This window comes from Urocitellus parryii, chromosome 3, assembly GCF_045843805.1.
Source record: "Urocitellus parryii isolate mUroPar1 chromosome 3, mUroPar1.hap1, whole genome shotgun sequence".
NCBI classification, from domain to species: Eukaryota; Metazoa; Chordata; class Mammalia; order Rodentia; family Sciuridae; genus Urocitellus; species Urocitellus parryii.
Genome location: NC_135533.1, coordinates 169,438,784 through 169,461,587, shown reverse-complemented (window position 1 = coordinate 169,461,587; position 22,804 = coordinate 169,438,784). Strand labels below are relative to the sequence as shown.

Here is a 22,804-nt window from a genome sequence, read left to right as displayed (position 1 = left end):
AGACAAAACCCTGGCAGAGTCAGGAGTCTTCTGGCACCTAGAAATGCTGTCTGTGTATGGGTGACGGGTTTTGAGAGGCCTTACTTTGAGCTGACAGGGAAATAGCATAAAGGCCTTAGCTGAACAAATCAAACAAGGCAAAACAAGGTAGCAGTGTACCAATGTCCTCTTCAATAATGCACTTTAAAAAAATTCCTTTTTATTAATCCCATCTCATCTCCAAAGCAAATAAATAAGGCCTCTCTCATAACCCTGTGTAAGATAGGAAAGTACAAAATGCCACCTCTGCTTCCGTGTTTAAGAGAATATTTTGAAGCCACAAAACATATTTTTTTTTCTAGGAAAAGGTGTCAGTTGATGAAATATGTACCTTTTTCACTGACGGTATAAATGACATCACTCATGTAATGTTCCCCCCCCCACCCCGTCTTTTCTCTGTTTGTTTTCCAAAATACTAAAACAAAGCCAGAATGCCATTTATGACTCTTTTTTTTTTGGTGAGGAGTATTGGGGATTAAACCCAGAGGCACTTAACCACTGAGCCACATCCCTAGACCATTTTTGTATTTTATTTAGAGACAGGGTCTCACTGAGTTGCTTAGGGCCTCACTAAGTGGCTGAGGCTGGCTTTGAACTCATGATCCTCCTGCCTCAGCCTCCTGAGCCACTGAGATTTCAGGTGAGTGCCACCACACCTGGCTGGCATTTATGAGTCTTGGTGTAAACACGGAATAAGCCAAGGTGTGGAAAAATGATAAAGATATTAAAGCACCTCTAGCCGTTTCTAATTGGAAAGAGAAGAAGAGCTCTGTGAGCATTGCTTTGTCCCTTCTCTGGGAGGCTGGCCAGAAGTGTCACCCTGTAGATCAAGCCCAGCAGTGTAACTCTTACCTGCAGATGGGGGGCCTGGGGGCCCCGGGGGGCCTGGACGGCCAGGTTGACCAGAAGGCCCAGGCTTGCCAGGTGGGCCCATAACTCCACTATCTCCCTTCTGTCCCTGACAGAGAGAAAGGCACAGCCTGTTATGATACGTGGCAGGGCAAATTTCCTTCCCCATTTGTCTCTAAATCAGGGACCACTTAGCACTTAGGAACAAGAGCTCAGGGTAGGACACAAGCCCAGAAGTCTTGAACCACCAAGCTCCTAGAAGACTCAGGGCAAGTCTGAGATATAGTGACAGCTGAGATATAGTGACAGTTGCAAGATTATAGGCCTTGGTTCTTGCTCTGTCCCAGAAACAAGGCACCTGACATCTGAACAGAACCAACCTGACCCGCCCCCTGGGATGGATTAGGAAATAGAAGCTCAGAAAAGAGCAGGGATTTATGCAAGTCCCCTGATATCAAGTTAGACCTGGAATTCAGGCTTTCTGCTTGCTTCTCAAGACCGTTTGTTTATTTCCCTGGCTTCCTGTGGCTCTCTGGATAAAGATCCAGCTCCTTCCTTTGGCTTAGGAAACTGGGCATGGCCAGTCTTGCTAGTCTTGTTCCACTTTTCTTTTCTTTTTTGGTCTTCAAGAGCACTATAACTCTTATTCCCCCTTCTCAAAAAAACTCTTCTCTCTGCCCAGACTCCTCTTCTGCCCCCTCTAGCCTTCAGCTCTCAGCTCAAACGTCACAGCAAATCCATCCCTGACTTCTCAGGGGGACTCCATCTTCCTGGCACAGGTTCTCCTAACGTGGCCTCTCTCCTTCGTGGCAATCATCCCAGATCCCTGTGTACATATTATTTGGGTGGTTATTTCATCCATGTGTCCTCATGAGGCTTGACCTCCCTGTGGGTTGGCATCTAGTGCTCACCTCCCCTCCCCAGACCAGATGAGGGAGGAGAAAGAAGCCAACAACACAAAGAGGAGAGAGATCTTGCTCTATCAAGCTAGAGTTTTCACCTTGACCTTGGGACCCTGGGTAGCTCATATGATTCTATGCCTCAGTTTTGTGTTCTGTAAAGCAGGGCCAGTGAATATCCGTCCACATAGGTATTTTTTGTTTTGTTTTGGTTTGGTTTTGGCTAACAAAGATCTCAAAGGTGAAAAATGTGGTTGGCACACAATGAAGGGCTATGTGGAGCCACATGATTATCCCAACAAATGGCCTGGTTTCATCACATAGTAAAAGAAATCCTGATTTCTTTCCCTTTTTTTTCTTCTTCTTTTTTAAAATTTTGCTTTTTGTTTTGTTTTGGGTTTTGGTGCTGGGGATTGAGCCCAGGGGGCACTCTACCATGGAGCTACACCCCCATCCCTTTCTATTGCTTGTTTTGAGACAGAATTTTGCTATGTCACCCAAGCTGGCCTGAAATTTGCAATCCTCCAGTTGGGATTACAGGTGTGCATCAACATGCCTGCCCTGATTTTCTTAAAGAAAGATATAACCCAAAGCTACAGCTATTCCTCTAGGAGTGGAGTATGCTCTTTGCTGCCTATTCTGGGAGTTTCAAGAGCAAAGATCAGGCTCTCAGTTCTCACTCAAGGGATTCTTAGAACTGATCCCCCTCTCCCCAAGAACTGAAGTATGCTATAGGCTCTTTGTTGAGCAGTTTGCTAACTACCCTTGCACGAGGCCTTATGGGGACAGTGATTGTCACCTGACATCTTTGGCCTGGCTCTCCTTACTATACTTGTGCCTTGGCAAGCTTGCCCACCTGATGAAACACAATCTTCTCCAAGTCTGAGAAACACACATACTGGGGACTCCTTTCCAATCACAAGGTGACACATGACCTGCTGCCTTGTTGACTTGTCCTTGGGGGCCCTGTCACTAATGCCTGGTGAGTTCTTACACTCTTAAGGTGGGACCCATGAGGTCAGTTTGTTTCTGAATCCACGCTCTTGGAGGGCATTCTGAAGGTGCGGGCCAAGCTGAAGCATTCCAAACAGTAAGCAAGACGGGGCCCAGAATGGCAAAGGAAGTCACACTGGCTTAATATAGCCACAGTTAAGGCTTGTTTTTCTAACAGCCAGGTCAGCTGGCTCTGAGCACAGGAAGTACACAGCTTGAAGGAGCTGGAGGTGCTCCTGATTCTGACAGTAGCTGTAAAGGAGACTTTGACGCAGAATGAGCCACGTCTCTATCAGTAGGACTCACAGAGCCGAGCTTTCCAGGAAAAGCTTTCTTTATTCCTTATTTGCTACAAAGCTGGGAGATCTCTCTCTCTCAAGGAAGTTGTTGTGTCTCCTTCATTGAAGGTTTTTATGATAAAGTCAGCTGTTGCTTTCTTGAACCTGCCCATAGGCAAGTCCTGGAGTGGGAAAGAGATGGGCAGAAGATGCATGGGGGAAAGCCTGTGGACATACTCTAAGTTCTAATCCTGGTTTTGCAATTAATTGACTCTGTCATTGAGGGGTCTTGGGCAAGCAATGCCACCTCCCTGTCCCTCAGTTTCCTTGAAGAGATTTGGGTTAAATGGTCTCTCAAATCCTTCTGATTTGGAAATTCCAGTCTGAAATCCCCTCTGGATTTTTGGTTCCTGGTTTTGGATGGATTACAACAACCTCCAGAAGCTCTTGGCACTGCTGGCCCAATAAACACTAGACACAGGACTCTACGCTAGGAAGTGAATTTGTGACAAAAACAACATCCCCTGGCCAGGTACCAAGGCTCACCACTCAAGTGTCAGCTCACTGAACAACACCAAGGGCTTGGAGCACTCTCAGGGTGTTGATAGCATCTTCTAGAAAGGATGAGCTCACTCCCTAGCTTCTCTGAGCTCCCAGATGTGGTTTTGGGTTGGCTTTTACTAGTGATCCAATGGAATCAATGTCAGCACGGTCAGGAAATAATCTTTCTGGCTTTGACTCTCCCAGGAAAAGTTGGACACTGTCCAAGAAAAATACTTGAGGACAGAAGTCTGGAACCCCAAGCATAAAATAGTCTGGATGGGAATCATCGGTATGGAAGAAAGTGATGAAATATTTCTCCCCTATTTTCTTCTTCTTTTTCAGAGTCTAGATTTTAAGGAAAGTAGTGTCTGTGGTGTCACGGTGAAGCTGTGGCCATGCCAGTCATCATAAAACTTTGAAAATGAGACTGGGCTGTTGTCACTTCAAAAAATTATTATGAGGTTTGCATTATTCTGATGGGAACTTCTGTCACTTCTAAATTTACCTGGGAGAAGACTGTAATTAGTCAGTAACATATAGTGTTACTGACTCTGAACCCTAGCTGCACATTAGAACCACATGGGCAGCTTAAACAAAACTAAACTAAAATCAGGCTAGTCCAGGTTGATTGCATCAGTCTGGGAAATAAGGCCTAGGTATGGAGGACCATGAGAGGCAAATCTGAAGTACACCACTGTACCTGGTTTGGAATCTGTATTAAATAGCTCCTCCACCTCAGGTGATTCTTTCTTTATTTATTTATATATTTATTTTTGTACTGGGGATTGAACTCAAGGGCACTCGACCACTGAGCCATATCCCCAGCCTTATTTTGTATTTTATTTAGAGACAGGGTCTCACTGAATTGCTTAGCGCCTCTCTAGGTTGCTGAGGCTGGCTTTGAACTCTTGATTCTTCTGCTTCAGTCTCTTAGCTGCTGGGATTATCAGCATGCGCCACCACACCCAGCTCAAGTGGTTCTGATGTAAACTACAGATCTAGCCCAAGGAAATAATTAGGAGAATGGAAAAAGCTTTGAATCCAAAGATCTTCACCTTTCAGGACTCTTTCTCATCTGGCTAGGTCTCTCTTGTCATGCTTACTCATGTACCCACATATGATACGGATATTAAAACATGTTTTAAGGGGCTGGGTTTATGACTCAGTGGTATAACGCTCACCTAGCACGTGCAAGGCCCTGGGTTCGATCCTCAGCACCACATAAAAATATAAATAAAGAAAGAAAGATATTGTGTCCAACTAAAAAAATTAAATATTTTAAAAAAACATGTTTTAAAATATTAATTGTTATCTACAGGGGCAAGCAAAACTACATATTGTGATTTTAAGTTAAAAGTTAAGAACAAAATAAACTACACATTGCAGATGTAAGAAACAACAACCTGAAACTATAAAAAGAAATAATTCTGGAAGGAAATATTTGAAAATCACACCATCACCACCAACCATGTATATGCTTGAGTATTGGATCTTTGGATTATGTCCATCTTATTTTTCTGAATTTTCTAAGTTTTTGTGATGATTATATGTTATATTTATAATGAGAAGGAAGGAAAAACTCAACAAACTGAATGGATTCTAAATGTATCTCTACAAAGAAACAATTAATATTTGAGGTGATGGATATGATTTTATCATTCTGCAATATATATATATATATATATATATATATATATATATATATAATGTTCAAAATGATGTTTTCTTTGAACATATTCACAATCCTTGACTTTAAAGAGCAAGTCGTGCAAGTATATACATTCATATATTTTAAAAATAAAATTATTTAAATAAAGCTGAATTTAAGAAGTCTTTCTGAAATTAAAAAGAGCCAGGGCTGAGGATATAGCTCAGTTAATAGAATGCTTGCCTCACATATACAAGGTCCTGGGTTCAATCCCCAGCACCACTAAATAAATAAATAAATAAATAATTCGCCTTGAAATTAAAAAGAGCCAACAAAATGAAAATTTAAAAAGTAATGGTGCGCCCTTCTCAAGAGTGCTGTCCAGAAGTTTTTCTGAGGACCTCAGTATAGCTCTAGAGCCGGCCAGCGAAAATGTACCCTACTCTTTCCTTTTCCTGTCACATCACCTGGCTTAATGTAGGAGCTTGCTGACCTAGGAAAGCTCAGAATGAGCTAAACCCTTACAAACACAGTTAAAAGGATTGCTTACAAATTGGGGGCCATGTAGGGAAAAATCAACCTATCCTTAAGACCCAGAAGACCTCTCAATGGTGGGGAAATACGTGGGCTGTTACAGATTTTCTGGGTAAATCAGCCTGTCTTTCATTCTGAGTTGCTTTGGTCTAGATAGACTTGTTCCCATGAACTGAAGACCCGTTCTTGCTTCTGGTCTTGAGAACAGCAACCATGGCACAGCCTATTCTGTCTACCTGGACCTGTGGCTAGCCTGAGAAGTCAGAAGTATCTGGAAATGGTGCTGCTTCTGCCCACCATCCCAGAGGGCACTGGAGACTGGGGCTATGGGTTAGCTCTGACACGACCCACCTGCCTCTCCACACAGTCGGGGTCAGGAAGTGCTGACCTTAGTTAGGGGGGTGGCAAACCCTGAGATCCTTACCTGCTTGCCACGTTTCCCTGGTCTTCCTGTGGGTCCTCGGTGTCCTGCTAACCCAGGTTCACCCTTTGGACCCATTTCACCCTGGAAAGAAGAAAGAGAAGTGAAAGAGAAATTGGGGCATGTGAAGTGGGCATATCTAGACAGGTCTGTCCATATCTAGACTGGCCATGAAGTGAGATCTAGATCATTCCAAATCTTTTCCAGATGGGCTGCCCTGGGAGCCTGGGAGAGGGATGAGGTTATGTAAAAGGTTGACACATCTTTCAAAGAATAAGATGGGAAGAAGCCAACCCTGAGTGGGTTGAGAAGCTAATCCTAATCCTGTATGGGTTACTTAATCTCTGGGAGAGATGGATATAGGCCCAAAGACATTGTGGTGGCCAAAAAAACCCAAAAGAACGGGGGAGGGTGTGTGGGGGGTGAAAACCACATCCAGAATAGCCAAAGTAGGAGACTTCTGCATTCCAGTCACGTGTGCACCTGATGCTACAAACTGTCCTGGAGAAAAGGATTTCACTTTTAGTTAAAATTTTATATTGTGCTTTGTGATGTTTGCTTTTAACCACAAAGTCAAATCTGTAGGCCTTCCTTTCTTCCTTCTTACCAGGGAATGAACTCAGGGGCACTTGACCACTAAGCCCCATCCCCAGCCCTTTTTTTTTGCATTTTATTTAGAGACAGAGTCTCACTGAGATGCTTAGGACCTCCCTCAGTTGCTGAGCCTGGCTTTGAACTTGGGATCCTCCTGCCTCAGCCTCCTGAGCTGCTGGGATTGTAGGCATGCACCACCAAGGCCAGCCTGTGGGCTTTTTTAATGATTAATTGGACACCATTTGTCAGCTATCACGTTTGGGAAGTTTCTGCTCATCTGATGCCTTTACCGAAAATTTTAAATTCCCCGCCCTTCATTGCTTTGAGTTCATGCTCACTTCCATTTGATTTAAACGAAGACTCTTTTTTGGAAGGAGAGTGTTTCCAATGTATGGTAAAATATTCAACATAATTATTATAAAAGGCCTGGAAAACAATGTACACAACATTTCTAATGGAAAATCACGTATACTGAACCATCAGAACCAAATGCACCGATCCCAGAATTTCATAGGATAAGGCCAATCTTTTGCGAGGTCCATTTCTTCCTTCATCTTAGTTTCTTTCCTTCTTCCCTATGTTCTCCTAGGATCCTGGTCCCACTTCACTATTTTTGGGGGTCATGAACTCACAGGACACATCATTCCTACCTCCAGTTACCCTCCTACCATGAGCCATCAAGTAGCCATCACCACCGTGAGAGTTTCCTTAGCAACCAGGGACTCAGAGAAAATAGAAACCCAGGCTCCTTTGCAGTTGGTGGTCAGGAGAGGTACAACACAATGGAAAATTCCAGAAGAGGATAATATAATATGATGAGGATCAAGAATAGGCCTCTGAATGATCTGTCAATTCAACCAACACAAAGAATTTGTTCCTTCTTGAGACACCAATGTCTTGTATCAGCAAGAATTTTCTTGAAGTCTAGGCATCCTCACCTACATGTGGCATCCTTGAGCATTCTCTGCAGAGTGTGTTAGGGGACAGGATGGATTCTATATGGTTATGAAATGTTTGGGCCAATTTCCCTTAGCTGGCCAGAGAAGGACAGGGGAGGTTTTATTTAACTAGGAGAAAACAGCAACATAAACAAAATAAATTTTTTTAGAGATTGTCAGAAGGCAGTGTGGCCCTTCTCTTTATCAACTGAAAGCAGCCCGTAATTTTTTGATCTAATTTCCCTCCTAAAACTTAATTATGGTTACCTTATCAGCTCTGTCTTAAAACAGCCTACCACAAAGGAGGGAAGACAATTCTTTTCAACGCCAGGTCTAGTAAATGGCGCAGAGACTGGAGAAGCTGTCATGCTTAATTTTACAGTAATTTATGACTCTTTGATGTTCGTTGTTGCACTGAATGAATACCTAACCTAAATCTTTTAAAATAAAATTTTAAATTTTCCTTTTTAATGTTTCTTTTAATTTGCTTATAAAATTACAATTTTAAAAATGCAACACCCCATTTAGGGTAGCAGAAACAGAGTTTCTGACAAATTCAGGTGGCAATACAATCAGAGTAAATTAATGCATGATGACTGAAAATATGGAAACATGCTCTACTGGTTGAATACTGTCAGATAAAAATTATTTAGGTATGGAAAATGATATTTAGGGTAAACTTTAAAATGTTAAAAATACTAAGTGTCCATTTGCACTCTGAGACTTAAGTTAAAATAACAGTTTCCAAATGGAAAAACTGTGGGCAAAGGGGAGGGAGGGATGGGGAGGGAGAATGGGGACAGGAAAGATGGTGGAATGAGATGAACATCATTATCCTAGGTACATGTATGACTGCACATATGGTGCAACACTACATCTTGTACAACCAGAAATGAAATGTTGTGCTACGATTGTGTACAATGAATCAAAGTGCATCCCGCTGTCATGTATACCTACATCTCAAAGCCCTAGAAAAAGAAGAACAAATCAACACCAAAAGCAGTAGAAGACAGGAAATAGTTAAAATCAGAAATGAAATTGAAATAAAAGAAACAGTTAAAAAAACAAAAAGTTGGTTCTTTGAAAACATAAATAAAGTAGATAAACTCCTGGTCATGCTAATGAAGAGAAAATGAAAACTGAAATTACGAAAATACAAGATGAAGAAGGAAATATCACAATGGACACATATGAAATATAGAAGATAATTAGAAAGTATTTTGAAAATTTATACTCTAATAAAATAGAAAATGCCAAAGACATTGACAAATTTCTAGACATATGACCTACCCAAACTGAATGAGGTGGTCGTACACGATTTAAATAGATCAATTTCAAGTAATGAAATAGAATAGAATGCCATCAAAAGTCTACCAACCAAGAAAAGCCCAGGACTAGATGGACTCTTAGCCAAGTTCTACAAGGCTTTCAAAGAAGAATTAACATCAATACTCCTCAAAGTATTCCATGAAATAGAAAAACGAGGGAACCCTTCCAAACTCATTCTATGAGGCTAATATCACCCTGACACCAAAACCAGACAAAGACACATCAAAGAAAGAAAACTTCAGACCAATATCCCTGAAGAACATAGATGCAGAAATTCTCAATAAAATTCTGGAAAATTGCATACAAAAACATTTGAAAGATAGTGCATCATGACTAAGTGGGATTCATCCCAGGGATGCAAGGTTGGTTCAACATATGGAAATCCATAAACATAATTCATCATATTAATAGACTTAAAATAAGAATCATATGATCATCTAAATAGATGCAGAAAAAGGATCTGACAAAATACAGCACACCTTCATGCTCAAAACACTAGAAAAACTAGGGATAGTAGGAACATACCTCAACATTGTAAAAGCTATATATGCTAAACCCAAGGCCAGCATCATTCTAAATGGAGAAAAATTAACAGCATTCCCGCTAAAAACTGGAACAAGACAAGGATGTCCTCTTTCACCATGTCTATTCAACATCATCCTTGAAACTCTAGCCAGAGCAGTTACACAAAACAAGAAATTAAAGGGATACAAATAGGTAAAAAAAGAACTCAAACTATCACTATTTGCTGATGACATGATTCTATAGCTAGAAAATCCAAAAACTTCCACCAGAAAACTTCTAGAACTAATAAATGAATCAGCAAAGTAGCAGGATATAAAATCAACACCCATAAATCAAACACATTCCTATATATTAGCGATGAATCCACTAAAAGAGAAATTAAAAAAACTACTCCATTCACAGTAGCCTCAAAAAAAAAAAAAACAACAAAAAAAAAACCTGGGAATCTAATGAAAGAGGTGAAAGACCTCTATAATGAAAACTATAGAACACTAAAGAAAGAAATTGAAGAAAACCTCAGAAGATGGAAAGATCTCCCATGCTCCTGGATAGGCAGAATTAATAATGTCAAAATGGCCATACTTACTACCAAAAGTGTTATACAGACTTAATGCAAATTCTATTAAAATCCCAATGACATTTTTCAGAGAAATAGAAAAAGCAATCATGAAATTTATTTGGAAAAATAAGAGACCCAGAATAGCTAAAGCAATCCTTAGCAAGAAAAGTGAAGCTGCAGGCATCACAATACCAGACCTTAAACTGTACTACAGAGCTATAGTAACAAAAATGGCATGGTACTGGCACCAAAATAGACTTGTAGACCAATGCTACAGAATAGAGGACACAGAGACAAGCCCACATAAATATAGTTATCTCATACTAGACAAGGGTGCCAAAAACATTCACTGGAGAAAAGATAGCCTATTCATCAAATGATGCTGGCAAAACTAAAAATCCATATGTAGCAAAATGAAATTAAACCTGTATCTCACCCTGCACAAAAATCAACTCAAAGTGGATCAAAGACTTAGGCACTAGAACAGAGACCCTGCGCCTAATAGAAGGAAAAAATAGACCCAAATCTTCACCACGGGGCTGTAGCTGTAGCTCAGCGGTAGAGCACCCACCTCGCACGGGTGAGGCACTGGGTTCCATCCTCAGCACCACATAAAAATAAATAAAGATTTTGTCCAAATACAATTAAAAAAATATTTAAAAAAAAATCTTCACCACTTCGGCCTAGGATCTGACTTCCTTAATGACACTCCTAAGGTGCAAGAAGTAAAATCAAGAATCAATAAATGGAATGGATTCAAATTAAAAAGCTTCTTCTCAGCAAAGGAAACAATTAATAACATGAGGAGAAAATCTTTACCATATGCAACTTCAATAAAGCACTAATCTCTAGGATATATAAAGAACTCAAAAAACTTAACACCAAAAAAAATCAAATAACCCAATCAGTAAATGGGTCAAGGAACTGAATAGACACTTCACAGAAAAAGAAATATAATTGATAAACAAATATGAAAAAGTGTTTAACATCTCTAGCAATTAGAGAAATGCAAATCAAAATTACTCTAAGATTTCATCTCACTGCAGTCAGAATGGCAATCACCAAGAATACCGGTAACAATAAATGTTGATGAGGATGTGGGGAAAAAGGTACATTCATACATTGCTGGTGGGACTGTAAATTGGTGCAACCACTCTGGAAAGCAGTATGGAGATTCCTCAGAAAATTGGAATGGAACCACCACTTGACCCAGCTATCCCACTCCTTGGTTTATACCCAAAGGACTTAAAATCATCATACTACAGTGGTGCAGCCACATCAATGTTTATAGCAGCTCAATTCACAATAGCTAGATATGGAACCAACCTAGGTGTCCCTCAATAGATGAATGGATAAAGAAAATGTGATATATATACTCAATGGAATATTACTCAGATTTAAAGAAGAGTAAAATTATGGAATTTGCCAGTAAGTGGTTGAAGTTGAAGAATATCATGCTAAGTGAAATAAGCCAATCCCACAAAACCAAAGGCCGAATGTTTTCTCTAATATGTGGATGCTAATTCATGATAAGGTGAGAGGCACTAGGGAAGAACAACATTACTTTAGGTAGAGGGAAGTGATATGAGGGGAGGGGAGGGGATGTGGGGATACGAAAGATAGTAGAATGAAACAGACATTATTACTGTATGTATAATGTGACTATATGACCAATATGATTCTGTAATATGTACACTCAGAAAAATGAGAAGTTATAGCCCATCTATGTATGATATATCAAAGTACATAAATGCATTCTACTATCATGTATAACTAATTATAACAAATTTAAAAAATTAAAATGAAGAAAATAACAGTTTCCAATGTCAATACCTTATGACATGAGGCTCCAGCATGACTGTCAGCTTAGGAGTTAGTTCTAAATGGTCATTTGTATGTCCCTTGTCTCTTCATTCCCTAGCAACGAGGGTTAGCAACCAGACCCTAACCCTAAGCAAAAGTTTTCAAAAATCTATCAGTCATTTGCTACCTTCACAAATGTCATTCTATCTGCATGCCACTCTATTGTTATTTGCTGACTAATTTTTCTTTAAGTTACCTGAGCCTGACTTCATTTTTATTAGGCCTTGTTCCAAGCAAGATACCCACTAAATATTTCACTATTTAAATAAAATCTCTTTAAATTAAAAAAAAATCAACAATTAAAAATGTTTACTGTCATTCAATTACAATAATTCTGTGCACTTTGAAGAAGACAGAAGAAGAGTTTAGGCTGCAGAGACACGAAGCCAAAAAATGGTTGTACTTTGCCCTGAAGCCTACGGGCTGAGAGGGGCCTTGACCACTGCACCTCAGATGTGAATCCCTTGTCCCAAAGTTCCTGCCCTTGAACATCATCATCGTCTTCCAAGAAGTGGGAAAAACAAAGAAGGACTTCTCTCCACCTGGTGGAAGCTGTTTTTCTGCTGCTGCCTGGAGGGAAGTCTCAGACCACCCTGCCATCCTCTCCTCCCTGTGTAAAGAAACATGCTCTTCACCCTAAACCAGAACCTTCCACAGTTAAACTTGCTTTCCGTGGTGGACAAAGGGGCGGGGTTCTCTTGTTGTGTGTGGAGAGACCTTTTTTTTTTTTCTTTTTTTTTTAACTGAGACCTATTTTCACTATTTTGGGGTACTTACTTTTTGCCCCAACATTCCAGGAAATCCTGGGAAACCCTGTGAACAGAACAACAAAGTTCATGACCACCTCTGAAATAACCCTTGAAAAGGCAGAGGATGAGCTTGGTTCACCCATTTTCAAGATGGAGGCCTGCCAGTCCCATCCGTCATCCAGTCTCCAGGTGGGGTGAGCTGGGAGCTGCTACTTGCATGGCAGTTTAGCATTTCTACGTTCTTACCTTTTCTCCTTTGGGACCCAAGTCACCCCTTTCACCTCTGGATCCCTAGGAGGAAACCACAGGAAAGAGGCAATGAGTTCATATCAAGGGGGTGGGTGGGGATTGAAGCATTTCACACGGAAAAGCTCCCTAAGGCAACCCCCTCATTTTAACGAAGACATAGGCTTACAGACGTGACGTGGTTTGCTCAGCAAAGGAAAGGTTTGTGACCACCTTCTGTTTGGACCAAAAAAAAACTTATGCATAATAATGAAGCACAACTTACAGAAAATCTTGGGTCCTAGATCCTCTCTTATCCCAAAAGGAAGTCTGTTCTCAAGTTCCTTCTGGCTTTTTTTTTTTTTTTTTTGGTTTTGACAGATGAGAAGGGCAGGTGGTAGAAGTCTGCTCTGAGGACACAGACCTGCCACCTTCCTCCGGCATCCCCATGCATACTGTGTACCTCCACTGGGAGTGGCCCCTTATCCTGCCTCAGGAGACCCCTCACCTCTTCCTCAGTCCACTGACAAAGGACAGAGGAACAGCTAGGAATGGCTTTTGTAGTTAGTGACTAATGAGAGGCCTGGGCCCGTCCTCTGTCCGCCACCAACTGTGGAGCCTGTAACCCAGACCAGGCTCTGGGATGCCATCAGAGACAAGTACTGACCTTTTCCCCTCTGGATCCTGGGTAGCCCTAAAAGAAAGCAGAAAGTGCATTTAAAATCAGCTCTGTAGGGCCTGTGGGTGTGGTGGGAGAATGGAAAGAGTCCCCCAATGTAGTGTTGAGGGGTCTCCACATCACATTGCAAGTTTTAGTGGGGTTGCAACAGATGTCCCGGAAGATTGTGCTTAGACCAGGCCTCAGAAGAACATGGTTTCCTCATCGCACAAAGCTTTTCATCTGTTCTGTTGTCCAGAGGCTTGACCTTAACAGGCCAGGAGAATGGCAGGAATGGCATCCTTATGCCCCTGAATTTCAGGGCACGATGTCCCACAAAGGGCCTGTAAAGACTAGCGCCCGTCACTGGCTCTCCAATATCTATGACATTCTGCAGCCCAGGATGGTGACTCTGCCCTTCCCATCTCTGAGGACAGCAGCTGCTCTAGAGTCTTAGTGAGATGATCTGGGGAGATCCATCTGGACCACACACTGACCTTGGAGCCCATTGGTCCTCTTGACCCTGGCAAGCCCATCATGCCCAGGTCACCTTTTTCTCCCTGTGTGAATTACAAGAGGGGAAAGGAGACACACAGTGACATTTCTTAGAGAAAAACAGAACCAAGAGAATCATAGGCAAGACTGGGATGGAACCAGGAACATGGGGGTTGGATTGTGAATCTGAGGTCCCCAAATGACCCCTTGCCCCCTCCTAGGGGCCCAAGGTTCCATACTCCACCTTTCATTCTGGTTTGAGATTAAATATAAAATGAAAATGCCCAAGGTAGAGCAGATCTCCAAACTAAATACTCACTAAGCTGTTGTAAATGGTGATACTTGATCTTTTCCTAGAAAAGGTTGTCAGAGGGTAGGGGAGAAAGCATGAAGGCATGGAGATTCAGAAGACAAAGTGTTAACACACACACAAAAAAATCTTTGTCTGATTTGCTCTTTGCATATGGAGGGCATTTGAGACATCTTCATAGATTCTCACTCTAGGTTTTCAGTTGTGTATAGTGAACATCAACCTCTGGATGTATACTATGGAGGCAGGGGCTTAAGAATAATGGATGGGCTTTCTTGCCCCTCAGAACAATCTGCATTTGGAACTTCCACCATCTTCCATGCTAAGAAAACTCTAAACTAGGACTAACCATTAGAAATACGAGGTGAGCCACATGCTGAATTTTAAGTGTTTTTAGAAGTCACCTGGAAAGTAAAGTAAAAGTAAAGCTAAACAGGTGACATTAATTTTGCCAATATATTTTATTTAATTTCTCATTTCAACATGTAGCAAATATAAAATACTTAATACTTAAAGTCTGTTGGATATTTTGCATTTAAGGAATGTCCCAATTCAGGAGCTAAATTCTCATTCAAAACACTTGACCTGTGTTTAGATTTCAGAAAATTTATAGTTGAAAAAGCAGCCACACCTTCAAGTTGCTCCAAACATACCTGAAAGTTTTCAAGTGACTAACATGAGTCAAGGTTTTAAAACTCAGATTTGGATGGATTAAAATGAAACCTTCAGCTCTTTGGTTGAACTAGTCACATTTCAATAGCCACCTGTGGTTAGTGGCCACCATGTTGGGCAGCTCAGCCCTGGGCAGTGGATTTTTAAAAGAAATGTCCTTAGGACTTTTCCTACCAGGACTAGAAACAGTTTTCTACTCCTATAGTATCGTCAGTGAGGGAATCAGAGCAGTTGGTGACATTCACCTATCTACCCCTACAGGTAAAATTCTAAACCAGAGCCTCCCACCCTGTCTGTGTAGTTTATGACTGGTAGTGAGAAGAACAGAAGCCAAAGCAGGGGTATTTGCATTCACCACCCTTTCTGAGCAAGGGGGTTTCATCAACGTTTGGCAATCTCTCTCTCGATTGAAGATTTCCATTCTTCCCAGTTGACAACTCCTTCAACCCTCCTTTCCCCAAGCTGTCATTCCCGGCTCGATCATCACCACCGGCAAGAGCTTCCCAGACACAAGTCCCTTTTGGATCATCTCAGGGAAACCAAAGCATAGAACCAAAGCATACTTTTTTAAAGACAATGGAGAAACCGTGCCTCTGTAGAAGAAGGGAAGAGTCCCCCATTTCTCCTCCCACAGGAACAAAGCCTTTGCATGCAGCAAGGTCTGCAGGCCAGGGGGAGGAGGAAATGTTTGGGGACCTGTGGACAGTCCTCAGGCTCTCTTATTCCTCTCCTGAGGACGTGATTCACTGAGCATATGCTAGGGCAGCTGCCATCTTCCCTCCCCGCTCTTGTTTGGATACCACATGCGCCCCATCAGCACAGGACACTTACCCTGGGTCCTTCAGGGCCAGGCCAGCCAACAGGCCCAGGCATGCCAGGAACACCTGGGGGGCCAGGTCTACCCTTCAAGAACCAAGAACAAAAGTCAGGAAAAAGTGGGCAAGTGTTTCCTTCCTTCCAAGAATATCTGGGATCCAGGAATGAAAATGGGGCCTCCAAACGTGGCCCCCAGATTCTCAGCCTCGCCCTTTAAAGACGAGGCCCTAAAATGTTGGAACTTAGGTGTAGGTTAAATCCTTGATGTCATAGAGTATCACCAAACAGGATTTTATTTTACCCAAGGAGTGGAGGATAGTGGGAAAGAAAGTCTGAATGTCTTTGCTTTCCAATCTCTGTCACCTCCACCTACCTACCCTAATGTCTCCTGCATTCCAGTGGGTTCTCTCCACAAGGATGGGCTGTGGGATGAGATAGCATTAGCATGGGGAGCAGCAGCAGATGCTGTTGGTACCCAAGTCTTAAGGTCTTTTTACCTGTTCAGGGTGCCCATCCCCCGTGGCTACACTTCTCGCTAACAATTCATCTCTGCAACCTGCAACTGTGGAATTGGTGCTTGGGCAATTGGAACTGTCCAGTCATTTACATTGGCTCTTTCTGCAGCCAATGGTCCAGATCCCTTACCTCAAGGCAGGACCAACCATCAGGCAATCCATGCTCCAAAGCTTTCCTAGGGATCAGGCTACTAAGGCTGGACTTCACCTTATACTATATCTTTGTTCCGCTTCTCCCGCTCTCTCCAGACACCTCCTCTGGTGAGAACTCCCTTAATAATTTATTCACTTCTGCCTGCTTCTACGAAATCCAACCTAAACCAAGGACTACAAGAATCAATTGGAGAATGGGCTCGGGGTCTATCTGGACCTCTGTACCCACTGGCTAATTTCACAGTTAGCTAGAGATTAAAGGGTGCAGAGAAGCCAAAGGCTACCATGTGCACTGATTCCTACTCTTGCCTCCCACACCCGGGGCAGATATCATCAATCAACATGGCCCTTGTTCTCTCTTAGCAGGGGACCACTCCAGAACCCTGCTCAGCCCACTATGCTGTGGCTGGCGTTGTCATCGGTACCTGGCAAACATCTGGTTAAGGCTTCTATTGACAGCAAAACCATTTGAATAAAACACTTCACCAGGAATAGAGTCATCTCTATTTCGAGTCTTGGGCATCTTTCTTGGCCAACATTTTACCCTTTTTTCATTCACAAGACCTGGGGTTTCAGTGCCGGTATCCACTGATCACAACTAGCAAAAGAGTCTGCTGCTTTGCTCCTCCTTGACACTCATGAGAGTCTTGATAAACCACGTTGGGTTCACACAGAGGCACTGTGACCTTAAGTAACTGTGACCTTAAGTAACTCCCATTTTTCTGGAGCCAAAGAGCAAAAGCCATTTGTTTCTATCTGCTCGGTCATTTTATTCCAGTTTCATCAAATAGGTAAGGTAGCCTGAGCCTGAGGGCAATTTGGCCAGGCTTGTCAACTCCTGGAAGAAGTCTGAATGCCTGGCTTTGGCAGGCTCCAGCTCCTGACTGAGGACCAGGAAGGAGAATGAGCAAGGCTACTTGTCATCATCAGGATGGCCACACCATCACTGTCCACCTGGGTCCTGGTAGCCACACAGGAGTGTATCACTGCTTCCCCGCCCCAGGAGTGCACACACACTCACACGCATGTGCAGCACAGTTGCCCGGATGGTGCTCACAAAACAGCAGGGTCCATACCTTCCTTCCTGGTCGGCCAAGCTCCCCCTGTGGATGGAGAAGACAGGTCAACAGAAGCAGCTCTGGGAGAGAGGTTCTGGCAGCAGAAGGCCTACTAGGGCGGATGACTGGTCGTGGCAGTGTGGCTCAGCCTGTTGACCAGTCACTTGGCTGGTCACAGCATCCCTGTGGGGCTAGTGGGCCAAATCAGAATACACCAGTGTGCCCTGGGCCCATTATCAGGGCCCGTCCTCACACACTCTAGGCAGAATGGTCTCAACTGGTAAAATCTCAGCGGCACCCCCCAGAAATCAAGCTGGAATTACCCAGGAGAGGTGGGTTGAAGAAAAGAGTGGCTCATACCTTTTCTCCCTTTGGTCCTGTCTTGCCAGGAAGTCCAGGTGGACCCTATACAATTAAAGACAAGAATGAAGAAAGAATATACCCAACCAAGGCGGGGCTGCTGGGGAGGGAGGGGGAGGGGGAGGGGGAGGGAGGGGGAGGGGGAGGGAGGGGGAGGGGCTCCTACAGAAGCAGCCTTGATCCCCCTTCTGCCCTGCAACCCCTTCCCCTCTCTATTCCTCCTCCTCCTCAACTTTCTTGGCACTGTGTTTCCAGCAGTGCTAACCCATCCACACTCAGTGACTGTGATTTTTACCCTGGAGCCTTTTGATTGCCTGAAAACTCTTGAGAGCTTATTGAGAACAACTAAAGAGATCGGCAGAAATCCTGGTAGCTGAAAACACGACCCTTTACCATCTCTCATGTCTTTTCAGCTACTCACATCAAGCTTCTGGGGGGCCCTGACAAGAGGGAAGTTAAGTTTTGTCCCCAGCAGCAGCTGATTTAGAATACCCCGTGGTGGATCTGTGGGTACCAAGATCAACCTTCCCACCTGGAGCAGCAAAATTCTCTTTCACTTTTTTTTTTTTTTTTTGGATAGGGGATTGAACTCAGAGGTGCTTTACCACTGAGCCACATCTCCAGCTCTTTTTTTTTATTATTTTTATTTTGAGACTGGGTCTCACTAAGTTGCCAAGGGGCATCACTAAGTTCCCGAGGCTGGCCTCAAACTTGCAATCCTCCTGCCTCAGTCTTCTGAGTTTAGGAGGGATGACGGGTCTGTGCCACCGTGCCTGGCAAAGGTGTCCTTTTTAAAATGGGAAGAATGCGAGCAAGTAAACTCACATTTCTGTCCCCATGGTCAGCCACAGGAGTGAGGTGATTCCACCTCAGGGCCTCTAGAACCCATTGCCCCCAATGCATTGCACGTCCACAGCAAAATTGCAACTGATTTCTGCTTACATGTCTGTGGGGTGCTCAGTCACTATTTTCTAAATTCCCCAGGACTACAGGAAACCCATCAAAATCCCTCGGGCACCCGCCACAGCCCTAGGATCTGCAGGTGAACATGCACCGAGTAGAGACTGTTTGAAATAGGATTTCTCACCAGGCATGAGACCCTGCCTCTAAATAAAATATAAGAAGGGCTGGGATGTGGTTCAGTGGTTAAGCATCCCCTGGGTTCCATCCCTGGTAGAAAACAAGACAAAACAAAAAAACAGAAAAGGAAAGAAAAGAGAAATGGGATTTCTCTGAAACTTGTCAAAACCACCAAGAGCCTGGCCCCCTCAGCCAGTGATTCCCAGACCTAGCAGCACATTCCAATCCCCTGGGGAATCTTAAAAAAAAAAAAAAAAATCCCAAAGCCCAGTTCACACACTGGACCAGTCAAATAAAAATCTCAAAGGGGAAAAAAAATATAAGCCTTAGGAATTTTTGAAGCTTCCCAGCTCAGAGAGTATGGAGAACCCAAGAGAACCTCACTGGGGCTGAGCTGGGTGTCTCTCTGTGATGGAGCCCCTCTCTGAGGCAGGCCAGAGGAGCAGGAATCTGAAAGAGGGTTTCTGGAGGGTAATCTTTTGTTTGTCTAGAAAATTCTTTCTCTAGCAGTTTGCCTGTTCCTCACTTTCCCCACCACCCTCGGTGAGGAGAAGTGGGCTTCTGGGTAGCAATACCAGGGGCCCAAGGAAGCTCCTCTTACCCCCACTTTTCTGTACTAAATGCAGGAACCTCTGGGCCCACAGATAGGGCCAATGGTCACATGAGGCCCATTATCATCAAGGGTTTGTCCAATGCTAACTAAATCATAGCCACATCCATAGGGGCAGTATCTCTCTTGATCCCCCAAAATCCAGTATGACAGAAGCAACTAAAAAAACATCTTTTGGTTTGTTTCTTTATTTTCCTTCCTTTCATTTTATTTTCCTCTCGCAGGGGCAATTATTATGATTATTATCCCCCCCTGGCATAGATGAGGAAATCACAGCTGGGAGCTGAGAATTCACCCAGGTGGCTCTGGAGTGGCAAGTAGGAAGAGAAAGAAAACTAATTTTCCACATCACATTAAAAGGGGCAGACACCATGAAACTCTACCCAGGGGGCTCCCCTGGGTTGGTACAGAAGGCAGGAGGGAGGAGTCTGGTAGACACCCACCTGGGGGCCCGGGGGTCCAGGGGAGCCGAGAGAGCCCTGCATGCATGGGGACTGTGTGGTCTCGAGTTCCAGGAGGAGATTCTTCATGTCTGGGGAGAGAAGCTTCAGTGCAAAGCAACACAGTGTTAGAAGTCGGACTCGGGGGACAGAGGAAGGGTCACCTCCCTGGACACAGCTCTACTCCAGGGTCAGGTCCAAGACTGGCAATTCCCTGACACAGCAGTATGTGTTCTGAGAAGTTGACCTTTGGGGCCACCAGTTTCAGTTCTCTCATCTGCTCTTGAGACCCACCCGGCACGAATGGGTTACTGAGCTAGCAAGGCCACTGTGGATGGAGTTAGGAAGCTCATTTCAGGACCTTATCCCATGTCTAGGATAGGAGTGTCTAAAAGAAATATAATGCAAAAGAAATATCCAAAAGAAACATAATGAGAACTACATCGTACTTTAACATTTTTTCTGGTAGCCACATTTTTTCCTTTTGAAAAGGTAAAAACAAACAAGTGAAGTTAATTTTACAATATGTTTAATTTAACCCAACAGACCCCAAATATTATCACTCCAGCATATATTCAGTATAAAAAGTGACTAATGAGGCATTTTACAATCTTTTTTTTCCTCATATGAGGGCTTCACGCTCCTGTTTATTTATTTATTTCAACCAAGAATCCTCAGAATTTAATTGTATTATAGACTAAACATACCCAACAGGCCTTTAAAGAGCAGTTCATCCAACACATGTATATATTTTATTCAGTGCATACATAAACTCCTGTTTATGTTTAACATAAACAGCCTATCTCAGTGTGAACATTGAAAGTGCTCAGAGCGCTAGTGGCTATGATTTTGGACAGTATAGGTCTAGGAGATTCCAGAAAGATCTGAGTATCTCAAGTCCCTAGAATGCTCTGGATGGATGTCTTCTAAGTCCTGAGTCCTGCTCCTTTCCTTTCTTCCCCAAATCTGTTCCCTCTCATCCCTCAGTGTGGCTACCGAAAGGCTCTTTCCTGTGTCACTCCATGAACATGGTCTACATAAGTCATGGGCTGTGGAAGGGAATTTATCGTTTCTTGTCCTTTAATTGGCACATCATGTTTGTACATATTTATGATACACTATGATAATTCCATACGTGTCTATAATGTGTCATGATCAAATCAGGGTAATTAGCGTTGTGGTCTCCTCAGACCTTTATCATTTCTACATGTTGGAATTCTGGGGGGCTCTCCACTTCTAGTTATTTTGAAATATATCATAAATTGTGGTAGGCTGTCCCTACTGTGCTCTAGAACACGGGAAGTGTGTTTTGGTACCTGTTATACAACCTCTTTCTATTTCCCCTTCTATACCCTGCCCCCCCATTTTATCCAGATTCCCCCATCCCCCAGGGATTTTTGTAAATGCTTGGGGAGAAGAAAAAGGTAAAGGGAAATTCCATATCTGAATAGCTGATGAGAACCCAGAAATTCATTAAAAAAAAAAAGTTGGGACATTTTGCCAAATTCAACTCCCATGGGAAAAGACCCTCTCCAACATTGCTGATTTAAGACAGCAGGAGGACAAATACATTCCAGAAACTGCAAAGTGTCCATTTTAGGGTTCAAACTCAGAGTGAGAATAAAGGGTTGACTCTATAGACAGAGTCTGCAGGCAGCCCCTGTTGAGTGGGTGGGGTGCAGAATGGGCATCCAGAAGCCTGGAATTCTCTGCTCTCCCAAGCCCCATGTACTTACCGGACTTCGGCCCCCTCTGAGGAAGGGTGGTGGGAACAGTGGGGGCGGAGGGGGTGTCAGCAGGCAGCATGCTTTGTGGCTGCCACGCTTCTTCTGATCCAGGCCAGGAAGGGCTGTATGAAGAAAACTGCTGCTCGTTAGCGTGAGTTCCGAGCTAGGCTCTCTGCCATGCCCAGCACACCCAAGGGAGACCCATGCGGCCACCCCAGACTTCCAAATCTAATTTCTAACCTGTTAGAGATGGGAGCAGAACTCCTGTCTGCTACTTGACAAGCCCTTGTATTGCTTTTGCTGAATTAAAATGGTGACCATTGTAAGATCCTTCTTCACAGGTTGGTAAATACCTAGGAGCGAAATTGCTGGGCTATAGTTCACGTCTATGTTCATCTTTTAATAGAAAATAGCAAGCGATTTTCCAAAGAGATTATACTGACTTACACTCCCACCAGCCAGTGGAGGACAGTTTCTCCTTCTACTGAGATTAACTTGTAGATTTTGTAGACGTGGCAAGGAATGCCAAGTTCGGATGGTAGTTGAGGAGTTGTGTCCCCATTAGTTGGGGAGAAGGAAGTGTTTGTTAAAAACTTTGATACTAAGGAGGAAATCATTCAGACAGGAAGGCAGCAAGGGCTGGAGGTAGGGTTAATTGATTTCAAGGTACTTGGACCCATGATTAAAATACAGACTTCAGGATGAACCCAACTTCTATATATAACTATAAAGACCTAATAAAAATAAAATAAAATTCAGACTCCACTTATATACAAGGATCACCCATTTCATAAAGAGTCATAGTATAGTGTCTCAATACTTGGGTGTCCTAATCCCAAGCGTGAGGACCTGCAGAGCTTGATTTTCAGGTGGGATCTTGCCAATATTCGATCTCAGCACACATTCAATGTTGAAGCATGCTTT

General features: G+C 43.2%; 1 protein-coding gene across 5 annotated transcripts in view; it reads right to left on the bottom strand.

Moving 5' to 3' along the window:
* Window positions 1–22,804, bottom strand: part of Colq (collagen like tail subunit of asymmetric acetylcholinesterase) — a 61,485-nt gene that overhangs the window by 14,266 nt on the left and 24,415 nt on the right. For 3 of the 5 annotated variants that reach the window (XM_026402045.2, XM_026402048.2, XM_026402047.2), the window contains exons 2-12: window positions 21,890–22,002; window positions 20,157–20,258; window positions 18,024–18,068; window positions 17,682–17,708; window positions 15,953–16,024; window positions 14,142–14,204; window positions 13,654–13,680; window positions 13,008–13,052; window positions 12,790–12,825; window positions 6,208–6,288; window positions 892–997 (exon numbers count right to left, since the gene is read on the bottom strand). In XM_026402045.2, the coding sequence (XP_026257830.1) occupies window positions 892–997; window positions 6,208–6,288; window positions 12,790–12,825; window positions 13,008–13,052; window positions 13,654–13,680; window positions 14,142–14,204; window positions 15,953–16,024; window positions 17,682–17,708; window positions 18,024–18,068; window positions 20,157–20,258; window positions 21,890–22,002 (717 nt within the window). Of the gene's footprint in view, window positions 1–891; window positions 998–6,207; window positions 6,289–12,789; window positions 12,826–13,007; window positions 13,053–13,653; window positions 13,681–14,141; window positions 14,205–15,952; window positions 16,025–17,681; window positions 17,709–18,023; window positions 18,069–20,156; window positions 20,259–21,889; window positions 22,003–22,120; window positions 22,234–22,804 lie in introns of all 5 variants that reach the window. The other 2 variants (XM_026402050.2, XM_026402049.2) reach the window with 1 other exon arrangement.